The following is a 14,490-nucleotide window of genomic DNA, read 5'->3' on the forward strand; positions in this document are numbered from 1 at the left end:
GTGAATCCTTAACCACAGTATTGACCTCAATATGGCAGCATCTTTGACTCAATATATTTTGATCGTTATACAGATTTCTTTGACAAAAGAGACGGATTTATTTGACAGCAAGTCTAATTGTGGTCTATCGAAATGGATTTATGGGTGTATTTCCCATTATTTAAATTCATAACATGAACATGGTTTATTCACAACAAAAAGTCCCCAGATTCTTGTCAAAGTCAAATGCAGGTTGTTTATTATTGGAAAAATCATCACCATAAAAGGATAGACGTTTTTAAACCTTGTCTAGCACCTACTGATTAAATTAAAAGCAGTTGCGGTTTAAAATTTTAAACTGTAACATTATAAGATCTTACTAATAAGATGAAGAACAGACACAGCTGATCAAGGTGTCCTTCATTTCTAAGGAAACTTTTCCTGCTGCTTGAGTCTCAAGAGTTGACAGTCAAGTTTCAAGTCAAACTCACTTATAGTAAGAAATTTTGAAACAAGCAGTAAACATTAAAACTGAGATTCAATTGTCCTCCCAAGTGTCTCCATCTTAAAGAAGACACTATTTTGATATTTTTGAGACAATGTAAATTGTTTTACTTTTCTGTATAATAACGATACATATGAAACGACAAAGTATTAATTACTTGTTATTATTCATCTTCATTCAGAGTCATCCTTAGTGGCACTTGAGCATCAAAATTCTTTGGTGAAGTTTCCAAACTAAGCTAAGACCCCATAGCTTCTATAAATACCTAATAAATGGACACTTTCAAAAGCTTTCTACTGTTTCTGTGTTGTCATTTTCTCTTCAGAGTTATGCAATCCAAAACAGTGACTGTAACTCTCCAAGCTAGTCCAACTTCTTCACTTTAACTCAGCTTTCTGTCATTTAGGAAGCTCATTAGCTCGATTCCTGACTCATTACTTGTCTTTTGTGGACCAATTTGTACTCTGACAAACTGACAAAGTAAAACAACATAGTGTGTAATACACTAGTGTTAATAAGCTATGACTGGTTTCTAATTTTGGGTTCTCTGGTTCTATAGGTCAGCTTTGTCAAAACAGATTATTGGTAGCTTCAAAATGCACAAAAAATTGCAGTCATTTCCCAATGTGCTCATGCTATTATGATTCATCTGGTCTCTTTAGGCTGTTTTTAAATGCTTCTACTAATCTTTCTACTGGCATTATAATTTTATTGCTGTCATCAGTGGACTTTTAATAGGTTAAAGACGTCTAAATTTGAAGCAACCACAAAAAGCCACACATGTTTGTTTTTTATTTAGTCAAAAAAAGCCCAGAGAGGAAAATCAGTACACCAAATTGTGCTGAAGCAGATCTGGCATAGTTTTAGGTTTAGGTATGTAAGACATATTTGTGTTTTATAATTTGTAATAATTCATTGGTCTGTGCCATACCAGTATTTTCATCGCCAACTGTAACAAAAAGTCTTTTTTTTAGATGTAAAACTGCTGCTCTGAAAGTCATATGCATAATTCTCTCAAAGCCTCATTGGTTGTAGGAATAATGTGGATGGTAATGTAGTGGAGAGTTTAAACCTCATTTATCAGTTTAAACACCAACATTAACAAGCATTCACTATGTAACCCGCAATCAGTAAAGGACTTTTATTTTTGCGGGCCCACTTCCTGTGTTGCCCGAACGCTGCTAACTTATTTAAAGCCACGCCTCCAGTGCGCAGTAAAAGATCCTCACCTGTTCCTCTGTGATTGTGGCTTGCTGTTGGCGTCTTCCTCAGGAATTCCTCAAAAAATCTTTTAACATATTGATTTGATTCCTGGGTGAGTTTGTTATTTATTAACAGTGTTATTTTTTCTATGTGGTACTTCTGCTCGATTGCTCATTGGAGCTTTGTTTTATTAGAATCACTGGCATTGCTTACCTGGACCGTCACCAGGATTCTGTCAGTGCTGATTGTGGCTAAGTACGCCCCACTCTCTTCAAAAAGGTAACTTGTTGCTGAATTTTGTGCGTATTTTGACACCTTTACATTGATGCTGAGGCACTGAAGTTTAAGATAAAATTGATCAGAACACAATGTAGCTACACTTAAATTGATATTGCGCAGTATATTTATTTATTTATTTATTTATTTATTCATTTATTTTCCTTCCCTCTCTCTGCTTGAGTATTTGACAATTAATTTATTTTATTTTTCTTGATTGATATTTTGGAAGTGCACTTTAATTTTAGCACTTTAATTTTAAATTGATTAGTTGAAATATGATAGTTTTGTTTCATTTAAATTATGGTTAGTTTAACCTGATTGAAATGTTTGTTTAATTATTAGGAATCTAATTATTGCATTTGCATTTAGTATGCATAAACTGGATGTTTAAATTTAATAATTATTTCCTTTGTATTATATTTGTTTCTGATAAAACACTTAATGGGTTTTCTGACCTTTTAGGTCGGGTTTTTTTTTTCCACCTGTCGGATTAGATCCTCATCTGGATCGAAAGATGGCGAGCTAGAAATGGACTATGGACTTTATGATTTGGAAATCAATTTATTCTGAGTCAATTCTCATGTGTCTCATTGTGTTATTGTAATTGTATGTTTTTTGTATTCAAATCACTTAATATATATTCACCAAAACTAAAAGCACTGCCTCCTGTGTTTTTTCACACCTCAGGCTTTTTAAAAGGCCACTCTTCCGATGCTGCTTATGTAGCCGCAGTTAGCTGCCTAGCCCATAACTGTTACAACTACATCATTACAAAGGCACTGACCATTCATCAAAATAAAAGCAATTCCTGTTTGATACTTGTAGAAATTTCTAATAAGTTTCTTTAAACAGTTTAGAATGCCAAATTTTACATTTTATTCATTTAAAATACCTCAAAGCAGTTAATAAAAACTGTGATACATGTTCGATTGTACTTTATAAATGGTCAAATGAATCCGACATAAATATAACAAATAAAATGTTTAACTTTTGGCAGACAGCACTGCATCTATCTGGTTTCAGAATATGTAAACTTGACTTGAACAAAATTACTTGTGAACATCTCTAGTCTGGAACTTCAAAACTAATGATTCACTCTGACATTTGCCCCACAGTCTGTGAGACTGTGTCTCTCCACCACATCAAAATCTTTTCACAAGCAATGAAACCAGTAGGAAGATGTTGTTCTTGTCCTACAAGTAGCAGAAACTATTATTTATCATCAACTATCTTAATTTTGCAGCATGACGTGCAGCTGAAAAAAGTAAAGATTCTAATTCAACCAACTCCTCTGATCCAATGATAACAGAAAATTCAAAATAATGCAAAGCTGTTTTTCACTAGACATTCACCTCTGAAGAAGAAGCGGTGACAGCAAAGGTGAGAATGAAGCACAGAAAAATGAAACAAAAGCATCGGGCCAATAAATCCCTGTGCTACCGTCGTCGATTGAATTTGGGGAATCTACAGTGCGTCCCTTCACCCTGGCATCAGTTATGCAAATGGTGGCAATTTGAAATGAATGGCAGATCGTCTTCCCGAAATGAGGATGGCCAAGAAGCGAAAATGAAAAATGGAGGAGGAGGCTGAGACGTGAGAGTCGCTCAGCCTTGAAATGATTTAATTTAAGTGATGAGGAGTTGACTTTGATAAGTTTCCATTTTAATAATGAATACTACGACTGCTGTAGGGGTCCAGTTAGAAAGAAGCCAACTTGGTTAAAAAAGAAAATAAAACTGAAGAAAAAGACAAACGTGGCTGAAAGAAGAAAACTTAAAGCTAATGCTTTGATTTTTATTGCCTGCTTAAAGAGAAAAATTTACCATTTTCCATCCCAGGAATGTGTATTTATAATGCATCCAACATGATGTCCATCTAAGACTTTTATAATTATAAAGCAAAACAATAAGCTCAACAAATCTGAACACTCACTAGTGAAGTAAGGACTAATCTTGGGCAGATATATTGAATCTTAACAAAGATGGCAGCCAACAAAAACAGCAACTGATAAATACTAACAAACCAATAAGAATTGAATTGAATTAATACAGAGAATCAAGGCTTTACTGATGTCTTCTTCTAACTCTACGTTCTTCATGCCTATACATAGTGCATAGTTTCTGTCCTTCAATAATTTAAACAAATCCCAAAACCTAGCCTGAGCTAAGAATAAAACATTCTACATATTCACAATGCAGGTTTTTAAAAGCACACAATACATTTTATATTGAAGTTAAAATGCATTTAACATGAGTCAGAGTTTTTAACTATAAAAGATTTAAATGAACTATATTTAGGTTTGTCATGGTACCACAAAGATTGAAAAGTTGAGCCTAAAATTACTAATTAAATCAGATAAAGAGAAAGGAAGTTGACAAATCACACACATGGTGAATGTTTATCATTTGGGCTCTTCTTTTACTTTAACAGAAGTAGTTTTATTATATTTAAATTCTGTGGGTAACAATGGATAAATGGCGGTGCAGTGTTTTATTATCAGCATTCTGACTATAGGACTTCAGGGCTTAAACTCAAATAAGCAGCAAAATATGGTTTTAAAAATAATACATCCGAATGTTTTCAACATAAAAAAAAGTCAGCTTAGTCATTTTCTATCAGTCACATTGGGATTCATGTATGGATAAGCTGAGCAGCATGAATCCACTTGATAATCATTTTCATTTATTAAACTTCACTGCCAAAAAACTAATCGAGACATAAACTAGTCAAAGTATTACAATAGTGGTACAAGTGGTCTTATCATAACGCTTTAACACATTTAAAACACATTGTGAGAGCAGTGAGAAGAGAAAAACCCACAGAGAGCTTGAACTATGTTATACTGAGCTATATTAATTTTAAATTGAAAGTCATAAAGTCACTTCATCCTGAACAGAAAGGGAGAAAAAAATATTTTTCAGTGAACGGGCACATTTTTTTACACATATCCGATTTACATTTGTTGTTGTTTCTCTTGCTGTCTCAATGCTGCAGGCAAAAACGACAAGCAGTTAAGATGAAAGCTGTCTCACGCTTTATTTTTATCTTGGAAATCTCTGCTTTGTGAACATCAAATAGGATGTAATCAGTGAGCCTTCCTCCTTTAGACCCACTATAAATAAAAACATTAAGAATTGGTCATGTCTGCCTGTCTGTGAGATTTAATTTGGACACCAGTCAACAGGTTTTCTCTCTTTCCAGTCATGGATTTGAATCTACATAGAGTATGATTTTGTTGCATTTGGTAAAACTTCAGATGATTCATATTTTTGGACAGGAATGTAACATCAAGTAAAAAATGTAATCATTTTGGCTACACAGCATCCTGTCTTTTTTTTTTTTTACCTTTCTTCCCTTTTTGCTTTCTCTAACTTTTATACCAATACTGCAACCATTTCTACTTAAGAAAAACACAGATCTGAAAAAAATGTAGCTATTTTATCTATACCAATGTCAGCTACATGAAACTCCAGTATTTCTTATGCAGTGCATTTTGTGTATTATTGTGTGTAGGAAGGTACACAAAAATAATTGAAGCCAATTTTGTCTAATATGTTGGGATTTGATTTCGTTGCAACGCATAAGTATAGACGTAAATGTAACCTTTTATAGGTCTGGATGCAGTTGAAGCATGTTGATTCATTTTATTCTGAGCCAGCATTTGCTAGTATTTTCACAAAACACAAAATGAACAATAAAATGAAGAATTATTGTCAGTTTCTGTAAAAATTCAAATCAACATCTTTGAAATTTAAGCTATATTAACCAAGGAACTTAAAAGAGTTCACTTATTGCAGATAAACTTTACTCCTCAGAAATTTTCAGAATCCTCCTTTTTACTTCAGCTTGTAAATATTTTTGCAGTCTGCATTGAAAACACATGTTGCAATCCATCAACTTCATTTACTATGTTAATGGAGGTGAATGCCTCAAGTCTTTTCAAATGTCAACAGCCCACATTTCAGCTCAAAGTGAGTGCAGCAGGTGTAGATCCATAAAGCTGCAAACACCTGGAGTTCTTATAGACAAAAAATGCAAAAATCACAAAACCTTTCATACTGCAGATAAAAAAAAAAAAACTGCCTTTATGCATCGTCAGCATCACCAACATTAGACTACGACTGATTGATGCAAACTACTTTCCCCACAGGACACTTCTCAAAAGTGTCCTGCACTGAGAACCATTAATTAAATTATTATTGAAAAGTCAATTTATTTTACACATTACACTAACTAACTATTACATGATGTAGACTAACTTAATTATGATGATTTTACGCTTACTGTTAATGAAAACATTACATTTAAGTTACAATAATACCACAGACCAATTAAAAATGGGTGACTAATGAAAAGTATGCTTAATACCAGTTTAAGGGTTGTTATTTTCAAAAGTTACTTTTAATATTACAAATGAGCCTCACCAGAAAACATTTTCTAATTTATTGAATATGACTGAGAGCCAATCAACACCGTCGACTGAAAGGTTGGCCACCTTACATTGCTTCTGGTTGCGTCAGATTTTAGGGGACTATATCATCGATTGGTTAAAAGTTCATTGTACATTAAAACTGCCACTGATCTATTAGAATCCCTTCAGAAAGAAAATACACTCAGACTACACAAAACATCCCAAATGAAGATGCACTCTTCAGGATGATAAGCGGCACACGTGCCACCAGGCTGCGTGTCGTTCAGTTTTCCTCACACGCTGAAGTGAACCATAGAAAGGGAAATATGTTCTCCTTGAGGGAGAATTTCACAGCAGCTTTGAGCTGATGTTTGAAGGAAAGGGTTTAAACTCAACTCTCTGCTTTGATTTTCTGGAGGAATTATCACACTAAATTCCAATTCCCTCCCATAATATGTGTCACTATACACATGCACCAATTTAAAATATCCCTAAATTAAATATTGATGTGTTTTACAAAAGATATACACATCTAAATAGCTTTATATTTGCTAAATTCTCCCCTCGTCAATCTTTGCTTGTAACACGTAGTTCTTTGCAAAGGTTGCACACAGAAAGACAGACGATTAACCACTAGATTCAGAGCAGTTCCAGTCTCTAATTCTAAAACCCAAACAAACAGGATTGCCCTACATTCTGCAGATGAAAACAAAAAAAGAAAGATTGGCAAAATGCAAATCAAAGGGATTTTAAAGCCCTCCGTTCCAACGGGCTCATTGCTTTTAATCACAAACATCAGACTCATTTTGCTAAAACAGCTGAGAAACATCTCTTCAAAGTTAGCGCTGCAGCAACGTAATGCCTGCCAAAATCAATCGGTGTGTCAGTAAAGCCAAACTCATTTCTCCCAGCCAGCAACTTTCAGAGGATTAGATTGAAATCTGGAAATGTCAACGTGAGCTTCAACAGCCAGAAAAATAACTTTTTCAAGTAATCGTTTAGTTGTTGGCGTTCATCAATATCTCATTCAAACTCTCTTCCAGTGATGTATTACAGTCACTCTGAGCCAGTGAATGTCTTTGCCATTAATATGCTGCAGCTCTGTCTGCCAGTTTAAGGGTTTGTTAATGATACTATTGTGTATTTTGCTTTACCTCTTGTGAAATGGTTTAATTGGCCAGATGAAATGTGCTGGGTGGCAGTATTTGTCACTGCTAACTTTGGTTTTATTCTGACTGAATTTCCTCTGCAGGTAGCTGTCAACACTTACTGGATGTGTTAAAATGACAGGCAGTCATGAGTTTCCATCTTTTGTTTCTTTAGCTAACGACATACAGATGAAATCATAATTATATATACACCAAATAAAAAGACATTTTTTCTCACTGTCTGAAGATAAATCAGAGGAAATATCTCCTTATTTTAGATCAGTTATAATTACCAAATGTATTTATTTTTGTTAAGTGCTACTGACAGAAAGATGTATGAGTCACTCGGAGTGACTCATACATTATGTATATATCATTGAACTTTTAATCTGAGAAGGTTTAATCAATCAATGAGTACAAAAGATAAAAGACAAAAAAAAGTGACTTATTCTGTTCTTACGCAATAGCACTTAATATTTTACACCCTTCATCAAAACACACACACTGAACTTCAATACCTATTTATCCTTGCCATGTTGGGACGTGGATACACTCTGGACACTTTGCCAATCCATCATAAGGCAAAAACATAGAAAAATGAACCATTGTTTTTATTATTATTATTTCTGTTTGTACATTTTGCATACAATTTTTCTCAATGTCCATTTGCAAAACCAAGGAGGGATCATTTGTATTTCTCAATTTACTCTGTTAGTGCACATTTGTTTCCATTCTGCAAAATTACTTTAACAGTTTTTTCTATTAAAATAAAACTATTATCCATTTCATTTTCTTTTTCATATTATTGATGCACCCTCCCAATTAGCATTTGTTTTATTCCCTCATATACAGAATGAAAAGTGCCATAAAATAAACATGAGTGCTGCATCGGGTGTTGAGTCAACAACAGTGGTGGGATTCTAATGGATTGGGAAATCAGTATGACATATGAATCCACTTTGTTGATAAGTACAACCGCTTCCCGGGGAGTTGGCATCATCTCGCGCTCTTTAGTGGGAATGCTTCAGCAGTCAGTCATTGTCCGTATTACCCAGAGTAATACGACACGGACACAGGAAGGGCCAGTTAACACGCAGTGAAATGAAACCGGGAGAAATACATAGAGGGAGACATGTTGGGCAGAAGTGCTTAGTGCTGAAGAGAGGAGAAAAACAAGCAGAGAGGAGAGTTACGGTAGACAGACCCCTCATCCGCCACTAAATCATGTTTGTCTTTCTCACAGGGAGATCAAGAAAGGCAGAGATGCCTCATCTCTGGAGGAGCTCTGACTGCCTCTGCTTCATGTTTTCAGACTCGATTTCTTGTACTCATTTGTCCCCGCTCTGAGAACAGTTTGTCTGCATTTGCTTGTATTGTGCCTTTCAGCATTGATGCTGCAAATGTCAAAAGACTTTGAATTTCATTGGCAAACAATGCAGTCTTGATAAGGATAAGAAATAGACCATCAATAAAGTAGCATGTGAGCAAGAAGGGGGAGCCGAGGTACGGTGGCTGAAAGATGCACTTTACAGTCAAAATCATTTTAAAATATTTTTCCTAAGATGCAAATTCATTTACAATGGCTGATGCTGACCTGTTAATCCAAACATGTATAAAAATAAGGCTAAAACAAAATACAGATATTCTCCATATCATGGCGGCATATCTCAGCAGATGATTAATCCTTCAGCTGTATTCAGAACTTGTAGTCAATGACGAGGCTGCAGCTGGATTGCTTTGCTCTCCACTCAAAAGTGTTCCTGCTATTCCGTCCGGCCTGCCTTATCCTCCCTCTGGTGCTGTCATTCGACAAGCCCCTCCAACCACTTCTCCCCCTCTTCCTCATTAAAGTAGCATCTGCTGAGGTAAGAAGTCTGAATACCCCCCTCCAACATTGTACACACACACACACACACCACCGCTTCCTTTTGCAGACACTCATGCCTGCCATCTGCCACAGAGTTGGACGAAGCCCCACCACCGGAGCAGCCGCACGCTCTCACCATACATCCACACTGAAAGCCCTCATTTAAAACACGCTCAATTGCTGGAAAACGTCTCAGACGCAGCAGACGTGCATGGTTGCACACAAACGCACTCGCTGACATTTGCACCCGAGCTCCAGGAATCTGAACGAGAAGTGCCCATGAAGGACAGCAAGCCCAACCTGCTGCACAAGCCCAGCAGACTCCTCCTCTTCTCTGTGGGACTCCAAGGGAAGAGGCAGGGGGGCCACGGGGGACGACAGCAAACTCTAATTAGTCCACTGTGGCCATCGGGTCCCTCCAGCGTTTCATTTCAGGAGCACAGAAAAGGAGTGGAGCGGAAAGCAGAGGTGAGGACAGCGCAGGGAGAAAAGAACTCATGCTGATTGAACATGAAGCGTCCCCCTGTGGCTTCTTTCTCTGTCTCCTTCTCTTTTCTTTCCGTCTCTGCTTGTTGTACATAATGCCCTCTCGATTTCAGTGCATTTGCTCGTCACCCCTCAGTTCTCCACAGTGAATAATAATGCTTCCTCTTGGAAAGCAGAAGGCAGAGGAGCGAGCCTAAGGCCATGCATTCTGATTGTCTAAGCATTCCCAAGTCGCTCTCTGTGCCTGCGCAAAAAATCAACAGTGTAGCAGGGGAGGGAGGCAGAATGCCTCTGTCCATAATCTCTGTGTTTTGTTTTTACTTTTTAGTCATTATTTACGATCTACATCACCCAGAGGTCCTTCTGCCTCTCCTTCTCTGAGACAAATGTTGGACCACAGGGACACTCCTCTTGTCTTTTACGAGCTGTCCAGGAAAGTTAGCAACATTTTATGTGCTCTCTGGGGATGTTTGCTCTTGCCTGCCACGCTGCCATCATCGTCACTGTCACCCGGACAGAAACAGTGGTGGGGCGAAGCGACTGGAGGAGAGATTTCTTCCAAGAGAGGCTGAACTTGAAGAGACAGTATGGCAAAGCTCCAGAACCTCGGGCTATTTGAGAAAAGGCTGCTCAGTTCACGCTAGCGAGTCACATTACTTTGCTTTCTTTCTTTCTGTTTTGTTTGTTTTTTTGCAAATTTCCTAAACTAGACTTCAATTTGTTCCAGACTGGAGTCAAAGATGTGCATCTATTCGGTCTGATTGGAGGCCTGACATGTTCAGTCGCATTCTAGGAATAAAAAGTACTTTTAACTCTAATCCAAAAAGCTAATAAAATCTTTTCAAACCAAGCCATGTGCAGCGGTATGCTCCTGCGGTAACAGAAGCTATTAAAGACCCATTATTTGGTTCACTGTGCCTTTCCACTGCCTGTGCCGATGTCAGATGAAATGGGCCATTCTAATCCTCATCAACATAGCTAATTTCACATAAGGGGAAGTTGATAGAGTGTCAAAACCATTTAAAGGTCAACCAGGCAGGCATTTACTAGATTTGTATGTATATATAAGTAAGCCTGTTCAAATATTTTAACACTCATTTAAAATATTTATGAGTAGAATCTCTTTTTATGCGCTAGCACAGGGAGAGAAACAGCTGTCAGAGATGAGAAATCAGGTAAACATAGAGGCTGCAGAACAGCTTCTGACAAAAAAAGGTAAATAGTTTAATGTAGACACGAAAAAAGAGGATGATCAGAAAAAGAGTTTGAAATGTTTGTCCTCGTTCCACCTCAAACGGCTGCTGTACTACAGCTAACCGTCACAGCACACACGTGACGGGTTGCTGCTTCAACAGAGACTCAGGCAAAGCCATGACACAGAGGAGAGGAGGAACGGGTCTGACATCAGAGGCAGGACGATGCTGTCACATGACCTTTAAACAGATATGTGTTTGGGGCGTTTGCCAACACGGGGTACAGAAGAAAACTAAGAAGATGCCTGCTGTGTAAAATACTAAAAACTAGACTTGTTCAAGTTTCAGACGTTAAAAATGAAATATGTTTTCCAGTCATATGGTGTCATTTTAATGCACAATCAAGTAACTATTTTACCTTCTGTTATTATAAAAATCAAATATGACTTAAAAGAAATTTGGTTTTGTAACTTAGTGCCTTGAAATTGGGTCTTGGTTTCTTTAAGAGACTCTTGCTTTTTCTGACACTGCATTCAGGAAGTCATCACAACACCACTCCTCTATGAACCCTTTAACACTGTTATCAGCAATTCACTGAGAATTAGCTAGAATGATGAGCTCAGAAGATGTTTGCTAAAAGCTGCTAACTAGTCTGCAGGAGCAAAGTGGAGGAGTCACAGGGGAGGGAAGCTTTACGAGGCGGAAGTTTGGAAGCTTGCAGTGTTGAGGAGTTTCGAAGGCGGCGGTAGGTCCACCCAGGCGTGTTGCACACCTGAACTGTTGTCATGAGAGATTAAAGGATTTCTCAAACATGCATGAAAGAACAACACTTCAGGTATGTTTTAGATAAGGGAATAAAATTATAACATGATGTAAAGCTCAAAAGGGTTATTTAAACACACAATACTGCCTGTTTAAATAAGACTGGTTAGATTTCTTAATGTGAATGGACGGAACTTATAAAATGCTTTTATCGTGTCATACTGACCACTTAAATAGAATCAAACTGACATCATATCACAATAAAACCCCTTTTTATACATTTATGCTGAAAAAGTCTTTACTGATAGCACAATTTAAAACATTCAACACATGTAAAGGGCTATAATTCCTGGAGGTTTTCAAAATACCTAATGGATTTGTACACATAATGTGTTTGTGCAGCATTAGGATATCATGTGAGGGTGAAGTTATAGTTGTGATCAATCCACATTTCGTCAGACCTCTGACATCTTGATCCAACTCTCTCTGTACACTTTACTATCATATGTCAGGGTGCATGAAGAGACTCCACGCACCAGGCAAAATATATTATATGCACTTACAACTCGAATTCATGACACATGAATCTTTAGCCAAATAGACTGGGCAAAAACACATTGTGCTCAAAATAGTCCTTTTATGCAGATTCATAAAGCAAAGATAATATTTGCAACATATTGTTTATCTGTAATTCATGACCACTGTTACATTTACTCCAAATGTCAACAAGCATGTTTATGTTGAGTTGTATTCTAAAAGAGAAAGTGCATTTTTGTGTGAAAACTAACAAAAATTAAAACCATCCAAAAGAGGAAATGCATTTAAAATTCAAAACATGTCGACCTCCCCAGTGAGATGTAGCATACGTTCAGTTTGAATTTGTAATACGATCATTTTCATGATGTGTTAAACACCCAGATATCCTTGAAGACATAACAGTTATTTCCTGCTCGAGTTTCTTTCTAAACTACCAAAGTAAGTTCAACATGTGTGAACATTTTAGAGAACTCACCCGGTCACCCTGCGGCGGGCGGTGATGCTCGCCACAATAACGCTCTCCGGTCTCGGTGTGGCCACAGCCTTAAAAGTCCCTTTCCAAAACTTCTCAAAGAGCTGCTTCTCTCCCAGCTGCAGGAAGCTGCCAGTTGCGGTGCTTCCCTCCGATCCCAGGGTCGGAGAAGGACCACTGAGACCACTGAGGTTGAGCTTGAGTGAAAATGGTGTCTGCATCTCAAGGTTGGTTTTTTTTTGTCTTTTTTGATCTGCAAGTGAGATGTGATCTTTAGTCCCTCATGAGCCAGACGCCCCACAGTCTGCTGAAAACACTCTCACACGCTCTCTCCAGTTGTTGCTCGGGAACTGTCCAAGTACTGAATCAAAGCAAGTGGAGTGCAGCGGGCTGCTTTGCCGAGTCCTCTCCTCTTCGCTGCAGCCGGTCAACGTGTCAGCGCGTCTGTCTGCTCTTCAGTTGAGCTGCAGCCTGGGGAGAAGGACAAAAGCTGACCCTCTCCAGCTGAAGGCAGGGTATTGTTCTTGAAGACGGGACGGGGAGCGGGGCAGATTGTGTTTCTCTCTCCGCCTCTCCTTCTCAGTCACATCTGCTGCTCTATTTGGGATGGGGTCCGGGTCGGGGAGTCCGGGGAGCTTCCTTCTTTCTATTGCCACTGTCGGAAGCTTTACACAGTGTGAAGCACTCCCGTCCTACAGATGGAGAAGCGTGGCTCAGTCAGAAGGAGACAGGAGTTTTCTTGGTCAGAAGCTGTGTTTTGATTGTACTCCCACCCACAGCAGCTGAGCAGGTTTGAGGCAAGCGTGTCTGTAGGAAGGTCTGTGTGTGAGTTTGAAGAGTGTGTGAGCGGGTGCGTGAATGAGAGCTGAGTGAGGAGCTGAACTGTGAAAAAGCTTGTTTTGTATCTCTGCGCTGGTGACGTCAAAAGTGGGGCTGGACTCTGGGGTAGAGGGACACCTCTGTGTGTAATGTGGGTGTGTTGTTCTTGTCTGTTAGTTTTGGAATTAGGTTTACCTCTCATCCTTACTTCCATGCATCCCTGTCTGTTTCTTTAATTGTCTTCTAATTCTCCTCCTTCTTACTTCTTCCTCTTATTTAAAAAACTCTAAATCAATGTTTAATAAAAAAGTGCTTATATCAGATCACATAAAACCATGAATACCACAAGAAGACAGAAAAAATTCAACAGAATCTCTAAAATTACAACAAAGTCCGAGAAATAACCATAAACCACGTCCCACCACTCTACACCATCTAGTGAGAATACAATTGTCACACTTGCTCTGTTAGTTTAATATGAATCGAATATTGTTGCTGATGTTCTGTTGCCAAAATGGTTTCCCACAATCAAGACAATGCTGAAGAGTTCATAGTAACAAAATATAATGAGTTCATAGCTCATATATAGTTCATAGTTCAAAATATAATGAGGATTTACTGCATATTAAAATAAATGTATTGTTTTCTTTTTTTTTTTTTTACAGATTAAGCAAAACATAAGCACAGCATGTTTTTTTCCCCATATATGATTCATATCAGACTTTTTCAAAGCAGTGTAAACATTCCAGTTCTAACATTTTCACCCCAATAAAAACCTCAATTTGTGCAACTTTCTATACTACATCAGATGCATAATTTTGACAATATC

The 14,490-nt window shown here is 37.7% G+C and overlaps 1 protein-coding gene across 1 annotated transcript in view; it reads right to left on the reverse strand.

Moving 5' to 3' along the window:
- srrm4 (serine/arginine repetitive matrix 4) overlaps positions 1 to 13,729 on the reverse strand; it is a 57,660-nt gene extending 43,931 nt beyond the window's left edge. Inside the window, exon 1 of the mRNA XM_028033624.1 lies at positions 12,846 to 13,729. Within this exon, the coding sequence (XP_027889425.1) occupies positions 12,846 to 13,063 (218 nt within the window). The 5' untranslated portion in view covers positions 13,064 to 13,729. The remainder of the gene's footprint in view (positions 1 to 12,845) is intronic.
- Between the last annotated feature and the right edge of the window lie 761 nt (positions 13,730 to 14,490).

The sequence above is a fragment of the Xiphophorus couchianus genome, chromosome 12 (assembly GCF_001444195.1).
Source record: "Xiphophorus couchianus chromosome 12, X_couchianus-1.0, whole genome shotgun sequence".
Lineage (NCBI taxonomy): Eukaryota > Metazoa > Chordata > Actinopteri > Cyprinodontiformes > Poeciliidae > Xiphophorus > Xiphophorus couchianus.